General features: G+C 37.0%; 1 protein-coding gene across 8 annotated transcripts in view; it reads left to right on the top strand.

The window, feature by feature from the left end:
• LOC139976763 (AMP deaminase 2-like) overlaps positions 1-13,811 on the top strand; it is a 61,385-nt gene that overhangs the window by 35,367 nt on the left and 12,207 nt on the right. For 6 of the 8 annotated variants that reach the window (XM_071985503.1, XM_071985506.1, XM_071985504.1 and 3 more), the window contains 6 exons: positions 1,849-1,884; positions 5,792-6,011; positions 7,026-7,155; positions 8,153-8,290; positions 9,089-9,151; positions 13,092-13,223. In XM_071985503.1, the coding sequence (XP_071841604.1) occupies positions 1,849-1,884; positions 5,792-6,011; positions 7,026-7,155; positions 8,153-8,290; positions 9,089-9,151; positions 13,092-13,223 (719 nt within the window). The remainder of the gene's footprint in view (positions 1-1,848; positions 1,885-5,791; positions 6,012-7,025; positions 7,156-8,152; positions 8,291-9,088; positions 9,152-13,091; positions 13,224-13,811) is intronic. The other 2 variants (XM_071985501.1, XM_071985499.1) reach the window with 1 other exon arrangement.

Below are 13,811 nucleotides of genomic sequence, written 5' to 3'. Positions count from 1 at the left end.
CAGATCTCGACATCAGGATCTGATCCTGAGATCATGGCTGTAGATCTGATCCTCCTATTTTGATGGTGGCAGAGACCAGGATCTGATCCGGACGTCGAGATCAATTTTGCAATATAAACACTCCCACATCAACAGTGACTGAATAGAAATACAAGAAGGAGTGAAAGGTTTCTGATCGTGTAGTCCCGCTATGACATCACAGATTTTCAAAATGAAAGCCCAACAGACACAACTATTTATGAGGATAACTGCCTGATGGAGCAAGATTTTGCTGTTTATGAAAGTCACTCTTGTAACATAAAGATCTCTGCCAGGCATTGACACTAAAGATGATAGTTTGATTTGTGTCTCCTGTAATACAATCCAAGCAAAATCTTCTTGTTTTGACAACATCCCCGGTTTTGTTTATCATATGGTAGGTATACCAGCAAGTACTATTGTGGGTGTATTTAGTAGATTCCCTTCCGACCACTCGTCCAGACATGTTAAAATTCCAATATTTCAATACCTCATCCTGTGCAATCCATGCCATGCATTATTCATGACACTAAAAGACACATCATCATCACTTAGAACATCCAAGCATGTATTGCTTAATTCATGTAACTAAATTACATGCAGACATTTGTAAGTACTGAATAAACAGCTGTTGGGGTTTCAGTTGAGGACACATTGTCATTGTCTAGCCAAGTATCTTTATCTGTGTTATCAAAGAACCAATACGGTTTCATAAGGTTGGAATGTTTACATTTACTAGTATCATGAAGCACATGTGATTAAAACAGAACTGTTCTTGAAGTGGCCTTTGTCTGTGGACCTGAATTCAAGTACTTTGAGAGCTAATGGGCTTGTTCTATTGATGTCATTTGTGTTATTTACTGCATAAGTCCTGTGTGCACTAGGGCTTGGTAGGAAGTATATGATACAATTGACATTGAGAGTTTGTTATAATAAATTTTTTATTCATTAAGATTGGTTAAAGTTTATATTAAAGAGAACCCTTTATGAGGTGATGTGTTTGGAAATCCCAGTGACAGATTGGTGTAACAGTTTACTTGCTTAGATTCGAGACCCAGGAGGTGCTGAAGACACGTCCAAGGTTAGGCAACCAATACCCTCTCTTTGGGAAAGATTCTGGTGTCATCTGAGGTGCCAAATCCATCATGTTGTTTCCGAGCTTGGCCATTTGGTTGATTGAGCCGGAAGAAAATTACGCCCCGGTCTAGGCAGGCCAGTGGAAGTAGCAGTTTGCATGTGGAAACAGCATTTTTTTATTAAATGTTTGAGAAGTGTGTTAATAGTTTTGATCCCCTGTTCACCCAGTAGTACAATACCGTAATCTTTACCCACAATGCAGTTAACTTCTTATTTACTGTTTAGCATGTCACAGTGAATGGTCTCTTTACTTTGATTCGATCGGAACAAAAGGATCGATAAATTGTTTCGAAACGTGGAAAATGAAACAACAACAATAACAGAAAACGATCTTATGTCCCTCTTGTCGTATTGCTTGTGTGGTCTGCACAGTCCCGAGTCAATCTATCTGTTCCTTTCTACCTTTCTACCTTTCTTTCAAAGGCTTCGTATATTGATGTTCCTTGCAGGTTATGTTTCCATGGTAACATGAATTCTCTCTCCTAGTCTCTTCTGTCTGTTTCTCTTCCATTCTTGCTCTTGATTTTAGTATTATTCAATTATATTGAAGATGCACACTGCATGTTTTATTGTTTTTTTTTTTGGTTCATGTTCCTTCCGTCTTTAGCTTTCTTAAACTCCTCATCAATCCGCTTGAACGAGGAAAACAAAGAGATTAATCAGTTATGCTAGATGTTGTTTTTCTGTTTACAGAGTCCAAGTATCACTATTACGGTTATTTTGTGGATAGTAAGTTGGTTTCTGCACATGTCATGCACCCTTCCAGCTTGTGTGTCGATTGCTGTTTGAGCTGTTGTTATTTTCCTGCTGTGCATGGGTATTTTGAAAGTACCCCATCACTGCTGTGCATGGGTATTTTGAAAGTACCCAACCACTATGTCAATAGTAGAAATGTTTTCTCCACATTTGTGTTGCTTGATATATTACACTTCAATTTGTCATTTGTTTAAAAAAATAATAATAATAAGAATGTTTTGTGTGTGATGTGACTCATTCCCTAGCACTTCTTCCAATTCATGTTTCCACCGCTATGATCAGTACAATTGATATAACTCTGTAGCTGTAACTTAAAAATCTTTGAAAATCATGTAATTGTTATTGTATATAGTAACCTATATGAAATTTGGCCATCATGATTTTTCCAAAGTGGAAGAAAATTATATGGAAAGGTGTCATATATTAATAATAGGAAACTGACGTTACCAAACATATTTTGCAGTTTCATGTGGACATATTTTTGTTGGCAACATTTAGTGGCCTGATAAGTATCATACAGTATAACATGCATTTGAATTTGAAGAAAAATCCTCAGTAAAAATGAATTAAATGTCACACAGAGATGACCTTAAAACTGTACCGGCTGCACTTATTGGAGCATCATGCCAAAACCATCTGTAAATTGTTTACCCTTGGTTGATCACGGTAATATAAATAACAGAACGAACAACAAAACAGCAGAATAATGAAAATCAAACGGCGTTCTCTTTTCATTTCAGAATTCCTTTTCCATTCTTTGTAACGCTGTAAATGAAAATTTGTTCCCAGTGTACTCAGAAAATAATATCGCCATAACCACAGTTTTGTTGTTGTTTTTCATTTGAATCATTGGAAAATATTGTTATGCCCAGATGGCTCACTGTTTAGTTTCCAGGAATTTATATCTTTCGGGGGGGGGGGGGGGGGGAGGTGGGGTGAATTGTAGGTGACTTACAATTTAAGACTTACTCATTTAATATAATTGGATGGCACCAATCTATATTTGTTGAATATTAAAGAAAAAATCTCAAATGTAAAAACAGTATAATACCGCAAAGAGTGAAGTTCATAGTTTGACAAAAATTCCTGTCTGAATCAAGCCAAACTGTTTAATATTAAAGAGACTTAAAATTGTCATGGAAATTAATTGCTGATATCAGCTGGCATTTTTAAGAAACAAATTGAATGGATTATGTCAATTCAAATGTAGAAAAGCGATTTTTTTTTCTCAATCAGAATTGGCAAATATCTACATATCTGGATGAACTAATACATGTAATTTTTTTTTTTTAATAACCCCTCTTATCTACTGTAATTTAAATTTTTGTTCAATCTATCTTAATATCTCTTGCACCAGTTGGTCTTTTTTGTCACATTGCTCATGAATATGTATTAGAATTATACTTAATGAATACGTTATCAGCTGTACGTATACAGAATTTTCCTTAAGGTGTTGATAAGAATACTATTTTATTTTAATTATAGATAAACATTGATAATTGACCTTACATGAAGGTCTTGCACATCTATATACATCATCTACTAATATTTTGTCTGTAATTTGAAGCATTTTGTGCAAAGTAATGTACCAAACTATGGCACAATGATTACATGGAATTTATGGGCTTCCATAGTCACCATTCATTCTTGTGCACATTCACTTGCTTCATAAGAGAAGTATAAATATTCATGAGCATGACCCTTGTACACATATTGACACAGGAAGCTTCTTCTTCGTCCTCAGGTTATTTTATGAATGGGGAAGTACAGTGCACAGCAGATAATATATTATTTTTTTCTTAACTTTCCATAATCTCACAAAATCATTGATCTTATTTTAGGCCAAAAACTTCTCTGCTGATGATGGAATGAAATTACAATACCTACCAGTATGTACAGTACACTAGAAATGCAAGATGTGAAAGTTTGCCCTGATATGGTGTCAGAAGTGGGATTTGGTTTCAGTAGATTCTTTTGAATTTCCTGCATCTATAAACGGTTCAGATTGAATTACCTGTTAGCGAGAGTTGTCTGTAGAAGCTGCATCATAGAAAGCAAACAATGCAAGTCATACTACCAAAAAAATGCTTGAAAAAAAAAAAAAAAAAATATTGTCTCGGCAAAATTGTTCACTTCCGTAGTTTTTGGAGCAATTGATGCAGTTTCCTACCTCTAACATCAAATCCGTGCTTTCGTTTTTTTGCTGTGATGATAAACAAAAGCACTAAAATGCCATTGCCTCATTTTATGTTCTGTCATCCATGAAAAACAGTTTTCACTTCTGTTGATATATATGCTAATTTCTGTTAGGGTATATGCTGCTTTATATAGTGTGTGGAAGATCATACAAACAGTTTTAATTAGTTTGGAATATACAATATGGGAGGAGGCATTGATGTATTCTTTGTTTGAGATACTCACCTTTAAAACATATCATAATTGGTTACTTCCTTTCAGGCCAAATTGATGATGACCATGGCATCATGTTAGCTTGAAACACTCAAGAGGTAGCAATGAGGAAGAGATTTATAAGTATATATAATTTGCTATAGCTTCATGGAACAACTAAAGTAGCCTTGTTTTGGGAGTAAACGACTTCTAACTTTGTATAATATCAGGGCAAATTTTGAACAGTACTCCAATCATCCAAGACGAACTAACATCTGTTCGGATCACCAAAATCAGCTTTTGATGGTTGTCATACGGGCATTGTTTACCCCAAATTCAGAGTAAAGTGTATCTAGGTAAAATAATATACTCCTCCATCACTTTTGAGATTCTGACATAAAACATAAAAATAATGGTAATCCTATGATCCACCCGAAGGAGAGTTTCACTCTGTGTTCTATTCACCAAACCTACACATCTCTTCTACTGGGTAGATCTATTGGTCTTTCTTTGTTATTTCCCTACATTTGTTTTGGCAGAAAATAAAAATTTGCTGTTCATACCACCTAGTAATACAACTTGGTTGCCCTAAGGAAAACAAAAGAAAAACCTTAAGGGTTTGCCCTAAATGTTATCATAGCAAAGTCGAATAAATTATGAGTTTCATTTTTTTTTTAAATTAAGGATGCCCTCTATGCAAATCTAAACTTGTTTGAAGTGATGAGGTATATCTTATTGATAAATTCATATATATTTATTTATACTCTCACATTAATTTACTAAATTTGCAATTTCCTAACCTGAACTCATTTTCCTTAACAAGAAACCCTTAAAAGAGAAAAACACTGCAATCTAATGGTTTGTTTGTTAATGATGTATACTATACTTTATCATGCATAATGAAGAGGTCTTCAGTACGGTATGTACAATTATACCCTAAGCATGCCACAGTACTAAGCAATCATTATAAAACAATGTTACTTTAATACCAGAGAGGTTAAATCTAGAATTTAAGGTGAGATATCAAATGATATCAAATTATTCTTCCATAAGATAAGTCTTTCTTTGACAATTTTTTGTTTGGGGGGGGGGGGGGGGATAGAATGGGCAAAATGTAGCAATTTGTCAGGTTTACCTCATCTGGATTATACTTTCAATCATCAAATTAGAATATTCTAGACAAAACCTTGATAACGAAATAGCAACAGTTTTAAGAAAAACCAGTCAGATTCCCAAACCTATCAGCGACATTCAGTCAATGTAGTCTTAAGGTGTGACTAGATATTAACAATTAATGTTTCAGATGTGATGTGAAATCTTCTCAGAACTCGGATGTTTCTTAGAATTATTTGTGTTTCCATATCAGGCCCGACATCAAGGATTTGTCTAGAATGGACTGTTATTTTCTCTTCTGCTCTCTATTATTTCATGTGTCAAACGTGGAAACGAAAAAGTCACTTGTGACTCAATATTTTTCGTTGCCTCTTTCTAGACCATCCCATCAATGCCCCTAGCAACCAAGAGAATCCCTTTGAGTGCGAGTGGCAAGAGCCTGTTGACTGTATCTTCAAGATGGAGGGCGGGCTCATCAAAGTCTACGACAGCGAAGAGAACGTTGAAAAAGGACAGCCAGTGGAGCTCTCTTACCCCGATAGAGAAACATTCCTAGCGGATCAGAATATGCTTCTGGCTTTGATCGCAAACGGACCAATGTAAGTGAAAATTACAAAAATTGAATGTCGAATATAGGAAAATAATGGAAGAGGACGTTCAGAAGGAAGTGTGAACAGGACATCATCGCATTGATGACAAAACACTCATAGTAAACTGAAAATCTGAAAATTGCCATTTTGCACTACATTTCTACAAACCGTCAATAAGGGGGAAAAAAATATATAAAATTAGGGTGCATATGGTTATTTTCATTTTTTTGACATTTTATGATGATGGTGCACAAAATTGGTTATTTTTGGGGATGTTTTCAATGGTTAGTTTGATTTATAGGTTGAAAATTCACAACTGGACCTTGTTTTGGGTGGTTACATGTAATCGCAGGGAGTAAGTAAGACATGCAAAAGCATGAAGGAAGGTAGAACAACAGGAATAACAGAGGCCTACTTCTTTGGCTTGAAAGCAGAGGCAAAAATTTGATTGCCTTTTACCAGATTGTGTTAAATTTAGCCAAGATTTCTGCTGACCTAAGTCTCATGCCAGTTGTGAGAATTTTGAAAATTGTTGATATCACAAATTCTGAAAATAGTAAAAACGCCAGGTGGTGGACGGCTGCGCCAGGCAGTTCTGAGTGCTGCCCAGCACAAACAGTATTTTAAACATGTCTGCCTGGCACTATTGTTGATGATTAATTTTAAAAGAATTACCATAATTATCAAAATATGGGTGAATACTTGGCACAGAAGTTAGCTCCAGAATAGGAAAAAGATTTGCCAACTAAGCATACTAAATTTGCAACAATTTCCTAAAGGGGACACTCCCAACCCTTAGTCTCCACCCCTTAGACCCCTCCCTCAGGACATGGATGACACTATCGCACACAAATCCGCACAGCACTCAAATATCCCTCACATCCCTAATTTTGTGTAGAACAAAATTGCTAAACATGAGACTGTTAATTTGGGTAAAACTTTTCCATTTTGCAAAGCATTAATATGCTATGTTACAGCAGATAAATAACTATCGGAATTTGCTTTTTATTTTGCATTTTGCAGTAAATCCTTTGCCTATCGCCGTCTCTCCTACCTCTCGTCGAGATTTCATCTTCATAACCTGCTGAACGAGATGAAGGAACTGGCCGCACAGAAGGCTGTCAGACACAGAGATTTCTATAACATCAGAAAGGTACGTTGCTCTTTATTTGTGCTTGCCGGAACCTGGTGTCTTCTTAGTTTTAGCGTTTAGGTCTCTGCCAATGCACAATAGTGTTATAAAAGAAACTCACTCATAATATCCAGAAAGCAGCGAGCTGAAAATGCTAGTTTGAAGTTAATCTTTAGAAAGTGGCATGCCATGTGCTGAAATGAAGTCAACTACTATGTCACACATGAGAGTATCCCATGATGCAATGCAATGATATGTCGCACAAACACAGTTGTATTGACAGTAGTAATACAGTACTGTCATGTTATACAGTATGTTGCTCCAGTGTAGAATGGTATAAGGTAACTTAGAGATACTTAGAGCGTAAATCTTTGCTTGGAAGACAGCGTTAACGACAACCTCTGTCATGTTGGTCTGTGGTTTAGTTCTATCTTGAATCTTTGTCATATCATCATTGGTTTGAATATATTCTGCCAGAATTAGATAGATTTATACTTGTAAAACAGTCTCGAGTCAAAACCGTCTAGGCAAGGAAAATTGCCTTAACTTCACCGATGGGATCAAATTTAAGGTATAATTCTGGTTAATAGATGACTTAATACCTGAAATTAATTCTTGAAATTCAAAAACTGAAGTTTCCTTCTGCTGTGTCCTCTTTAAACACTTTATAGTGGTGTTGGATACATTAAATTTCTGCTCAAAAAAGTGGTTACAATTTGACTTTGAAACACAGCAAGACTAAATTGATCTGTATCCAATGCCATGCTTATTTTGAGTAAATTTCTCATTGCCAATTACTAGTTTCAGCCAGAAAGCATTCTTATTTGAATTTTGTCATTTTTAGCTGTGTCAAAGATGTGCATAATGAATCTTGTGAATGTTAAAGATACATTTTATTTTTGGGTATCACCAGATTGTGATCAAATGAATGCAATATTGCCGTTTTATGACCATTTTGACATAAACAGGGTTATCTTGACTTAAAACAGTTTCACAATTGATTTCTTGACATCCACAGGTCGACACCCACGTCCACGCAGCGTCTTGCATGAACCAGAAACATCTGCTACGGTTCATCAAGAAGAAGATGAAAAATGACAAGGAGGTTCAAGCATACTACGATAAATCTAAGAAGAAAGTTATGACTCTTCATGAGGTAGGTTGACCTTTGACACATCATAGGTTGACTAAACCTCTAATAACACAAGGGTCTGTTACACCAGGGATTGTCACCTGGTTTACACACATGTAAATGTTGTGGAGACAAGTGAGTATGTATGTATGGAGAGTGAAGTCAGGGGGATGGTATGGAGGTGAGCATATCAAACATTGCTGTTTTTGTTTTGTATGTGCCTTGTAGGGTTTGCATTCAGGGTGCAGGTGGACTGTGTGGGTGGTAGAGAGGTGTGCACATCAAACATGCTGTATATGCTTTGTATGTGCCTTGCAGGGTTTGCATCCATGGGGCAGGTGGACTGTGTGGGTGGTAGAGAGGTGTGCACATCAAACATGCTATATATATGCTTTGTATGTGCCTTGTAGGGTTTGCATGGTGTAGTGGATATGGTAGTGGATGTATTTTATTATTGGTATAGAATGCTTTAATGAAGTAGCAGTAGTTTGCTGGGAAAATTTGAAAGTTCAGATTTGTTTGATTTAAGAATTTGTATGCTGTAAATACAGATATCATGAATCACTAGTGCTAAGCTATTTGTCCTGTTATTGGACAGCAATATCTTTTAAATCCCTTACCAAAGATGAAGGGACGCCTGGTGTTCATAACAGTTTGTAAGATGCGTATATGACTTTATTGGCTTGTAAAAGATGACATCCCTAAAAGTGTACAAATCTGAGTTTAACCTCATTGTAGGTTTGAAGAATCCTATTGTTTTGGTGAAGGTCAAAGGTTAAGTTTTGTTCTGATCATTTAAAACGATTCTTCTTTTATTACCAGGTATTTGAGAGTATGAACCTAACAGCCTATGATATGAATGTGGACACACTGGATGTACATGCTGTAAGTATTATTAAAAGAGACACAAACCCAACCGTCATCTTTAGATTACATGGTAGAGATCTTTGTGAAGAACAACTCCCCGATATAGCTAAGAAGAATCTTGAGAGATATCCTTTGTATAAAAGTCTTGTTCTGGGAGCTGTTAAGTTGTCAATCTGTGATGTCATAGTGCCTCTAGGATCTGAAACGTTGTACTTTCTCTTTATTTTTCTTTTCATATTTTCAATGTAAAATGTTAACATTGTTGACATTGAAACCAACGTCACCACGATCATGTTATGTTGTTGGTTCACTATTTTGCATTTGGCATTGACAAAACTCATCTCCATTACGGAAAGTGAACATTGTAATAAGTAGAAGAAAAAAACATAACCTATTGAAGCACATATGGTTTGATGATGTCATATTTTTGACTTGATCAAGTCCTCAGCCCAAATGGAACAAAATTTTGCTTAGCTACTTTGGGAAGTCGCTCATAACAGTTACTCTATCACACAGACCATTGATGAAGGTTGGGTGTGTGTCTCCTGCCTGAGGTGAAGTAGGAAGGGTATAGGGTGGAGGTGTGGGAGGGGGAGTTGCTCATGACAGTTAACTCTATCACACAGACCAGTGAAGAAGGTTGGGTGTGTGTATCCTGCCTGGGGTGAGGTAGGGTGTAGGGGGGGGAGTTGCTCATGACAGTTAACTCTATCACACAGACCAGTGAAGAAGGCTGGGTGTGTGTCTCCTGCCTGGGGTGAGGTAGGGTGTAGGGGGGGGGGGAGTTGCTCATGACAGTTAACTCTATCTCACAGACCAGTTAAGAAGGTTGGCTGTGTGTCTCCTGCTTGGGGTAAGGTAGGGTGGAGGGGGGGGGGGGAGGGGTAGAGTTGCTCATGACAGTTAACTCTATCACACAGACCATTGATGAAGGTTGGGTGAGACACATCCTGCCTGGGGTGAAAGTAGGAAGGGTGAAGGGGGGGGGAGTAGTTGCTCATGACAGTTATCTCTATCACACAGACCAGTGACGAAGGTTGGGTGTGTGTCTCCAGTCTAGGGTGAGGTAGGAAGGATTGGAGAGGGGAGGGGGGTTGCTCATGTCAGTTATCTCTATTACAGAGACCAATGATGACAGTCAGATTTCAGTCTACTGCCTGGGGTGAAGTAGGAAGAAGGTTATAGGGTGGAGGGGGAGTTTCTGAATAAACCATTTAACGTGAAATTTTTTGACAAAGACATTTTCCACATGGCAAATATGCGATGAAATATGGGTTAAAATTTATTCCATTTGGTCAAAGATGTTCATTGCAATCTGATTTCAACCCTGCTGCTAACTTACTGCGTAGTAACTCGTTTCTCCGGCCCACCCTCTTCCTCTCACACTCGGTTTAAAATCTGCCACATTTCTGCGCTTATTATTACGATTATTATTATTTCTTTTAATCGTTCATGCCGTCCACGACAGTTTTGTGCTGCATGGAGATTAGATCGTCCTCTACTTATGGTATGCTTCGCAAAGTTATCAAAATTGATGTTTGATTGCCAAAGAAGTTTGTGAATTGATGAGAAAAAAATAAGCATGGCTTCCTTGAAGTTGCACATTTGTGTTGTAAATGGTGAAAATGGTTAAATATTAAAGAGGGATACTTTAGTAATAGGTATCGGATTTAAATGTCATCTTGAAAAATAAACTATTAGGCCCCCAAAAAACTAGTAGCTAGTTTAATGTTCCATTTTGGTTTACAATCACATGGGGGTGGGGAAGGGTGAGGGGGATTGTTACAAGAATTGATGCATGGAATTCCCGTTTACTTTAAAACCACTAAATGGATGCTGCCTATTGACCAACGTATTCGTTGGCAGCAAGATATCATTTTGTCAGTGAAAAGTATTTTACAAATAATCTAGCATTCTTGTGTAACTTTTTAAGCAGAGGACCAATGAAACAACTGTATGAGATTTAACCACTTAAATAATTAGTGATTGCAGAAACATAACTCAAGTCAACTCCCTCCCAACTCAACCAATACCCATATCCTATATATATATGTCCTGCTTTCTTACAGTTCTAGAGGTAACCACTTCAGGTCATAGGCCAGTCATATTATGTCTTTATTGCACATGTTCATATTTTTCTTTTATACTGTATCATTATTCTGATAATACTGTATTATTCTGTATTATTCTGATTTATGTAGTCATGCGTTTTAGTTGCAGTGTTATGCTTCTCAGTGTTCAGTAGTGAATATGCTTGTACATACTTTGTGTGCACTTTCTGTTTATCGGTACATATCGGTATAAGCTAGGTTTACTCAATTAAATTTCAAAGACACTCCAATCATTAGTCTCCAGTTGTTGCTAAGAGATGTGTTCTCAAAATTACTGTCAATCTTGTTACTGGACAAAACTCCTACAGGTGTGTAGCTCAGTGTTACAACCAAAGTTTTCTATCTGGAGAGGGGAGGTGCAGGGGGGGGAGGGGGATGATGGAACCAAGGAGTGAACAGTGTGGTTGTCCTGGCAAATTCACTTAGTGTATTTTGTTTATTGCAACCTCCACTAAGCACAAATCTCTCTCAGGCCATTCAGGGTTGGAAATTCTTGTGAATTATCTGAATGAGGTTTGCAGGAAATTCACAGTCCTGGCAGAACCCCCCCCCCCAGTGATTAGATAAAAAATAACAAATAATAATAGAGGCAATTATATCAAAATATACAATAGCTCAGAGGTATTACTAAACTCAATAATCATAAGAAACAGTTAGCAGAAAAATTCCACTTTTCTTTTCATTGTTAAGAACCCTTATTATACCAGAGTACTCAATTGTATACGCCATAGGCAATACCAGGAAACCAGAGGCAATCATAAAATATTGTTTGCTGTAATATCAGCAAGGATTTCCAACCCTACTGCAGTACTGTAGAATCACTGTACTGTATAACTGCTGTAGCATGAATTCACACACCATACACATGGGATCTGGATTCTGCCATTGATGGAACTCACAATGTGATTCACCTGTCTATGTAGCCAATCCATTCCTTGGAAGTGTTCAGTTTCCTGTGCAAAGTTATATATACACTAGTACATACACTATATATGTCTTTGCTCATCAACATAATACCTTGGTCTATGTTTTTCTACATTTTACATACAAAATTAACATTTTGGAACATTCTGTTTTCCTTAATAAATGTCCTCGGTTCTAATAAAGTAGTTATCAACATTAATATTAACGATGTCGCTTGGTGAAGCTCCCTTATGTAGCCTAGTGTCTTTATGTTTTCCATCCCCCCTTTAGCTCATCTCCTCCCCCCCCTTTTAGCTCATCTCCTCCCCTCCCTATTCCCTGCCTCTCCTGTAGGATTTATGTTTGGCATACAAAGGCATGTGTTATTTAATTTAGGACCTGCATCTCTATTGTCTTAGACAAACATTTATTTGGTTTGCTCTTTGAAAGAAAAGTTGGTATTAGTCATTTTATTCACCCGATTTAGCTGCCTACAGGTGTGACCATGAATTTTCTCCTGTTTCCAACAGTATATTCTTACTCCCCCTTCCCCACACATTTTCTACTTCCTTACCCATGTGATGTGGAGAGACCCAAACAATATGCTACATTGCTTTTGTTTCTCATATATTCTGGTCTTCTTTTCTATTTTCTGCAAGAGCAGAGAAAGTTTTGACTAGAACCAATTTTAAACCGGTTATATTGGGATGACAAGTTCTCTGCACTACCATTTAGGCTACCCAGCCTTTGAATTAGGAGCCTTGAAACTTTGAGGTCCCTGGCTCAAATCCCATTCTATTTGAAGTTTTTTTTTTTTTTTTTTTAATCTTTCAAAAAGTATGGACATAATCTGCCAGTGAGCTCTCCTTTGTTGCTTTGCTAATCCTTGGTAAATGTACAAACTAACGACACCCAACTTCTCAACTATTCTTGTTTCCTCACAGGACCGTAACACGTTCCACAGGTTTGACAAATTCAACGCCAAGTACAACCCCATCGGAGAAAGCAAGCTGCGAGAAATATTCATCAAGACGGATAATTACATGGAAGGCCGTTACTTCGCGGAGCTGATTAAGGTTGGTGATGGGAAAGCAAAAAAAAATCAGAACCTTTTTAAAGTGGAGCACAGAGTTAGATTTAAACAGTTGTTGTTGACTTTTTACCCTTCTTTCCTTTTAGCGCTTAAAATTATCATTCTTGCTGCCATGAGAGCATGTACAAGTGGAATAATTGAGTCTGTACAGTTTCCATTACAACTTGAAGGTATTACTTTTACTGTTGTAAAGTCATGTGAGAAGGCCTAGCGCTGAATACAGAAATAAGCTAGTACAAGTCTGTAAGCATTCTACCTTAAACTTTTTGACTTATGATGATAGTCGTCCTAGCTGATATAATGTTGAAAGGCAAATATTTAGTCAGCTGTTGAAATTACCCTTGATTAGTTTACCATCATAGCAGAAGATACATAGCATAGTTCCATAATACTTCTCTGTAAAGATAGATGGTTATGTTGTCAGTGTTGTAACCATTCTTGCTTTCAAGCATTGCTCGTAAAGACACTTTATTACCAGTTTCATTGCATTAGTGTAAATAAGGTGGTTTAATGTATATTCTGGTGGCAGCCAATTTAATTTGACTCTTATATGAGAGAGTAAAATATTTCG

The sequence above is a fragment of the Apostichopus japonicus genome, chromosome 12 (assembly GCF_037975245.1).
Source record: "Apostichopus japonicus isolate 1M-3 chromosome 12, ASM3797524v1, whole genome shotgun sequence".
Taxonomy (NCBI): Eukaryota; Metazoa; Echinodermata; class Holothuroidea; order Aspidochirotida; family Stichopodidae; genus Apostichopus; species Apostichopus japonicus.
Note: the sequence above shows the minus strand (reverse complement) of the source record. Positions and strands in the feature narration are given on the sequence as shown.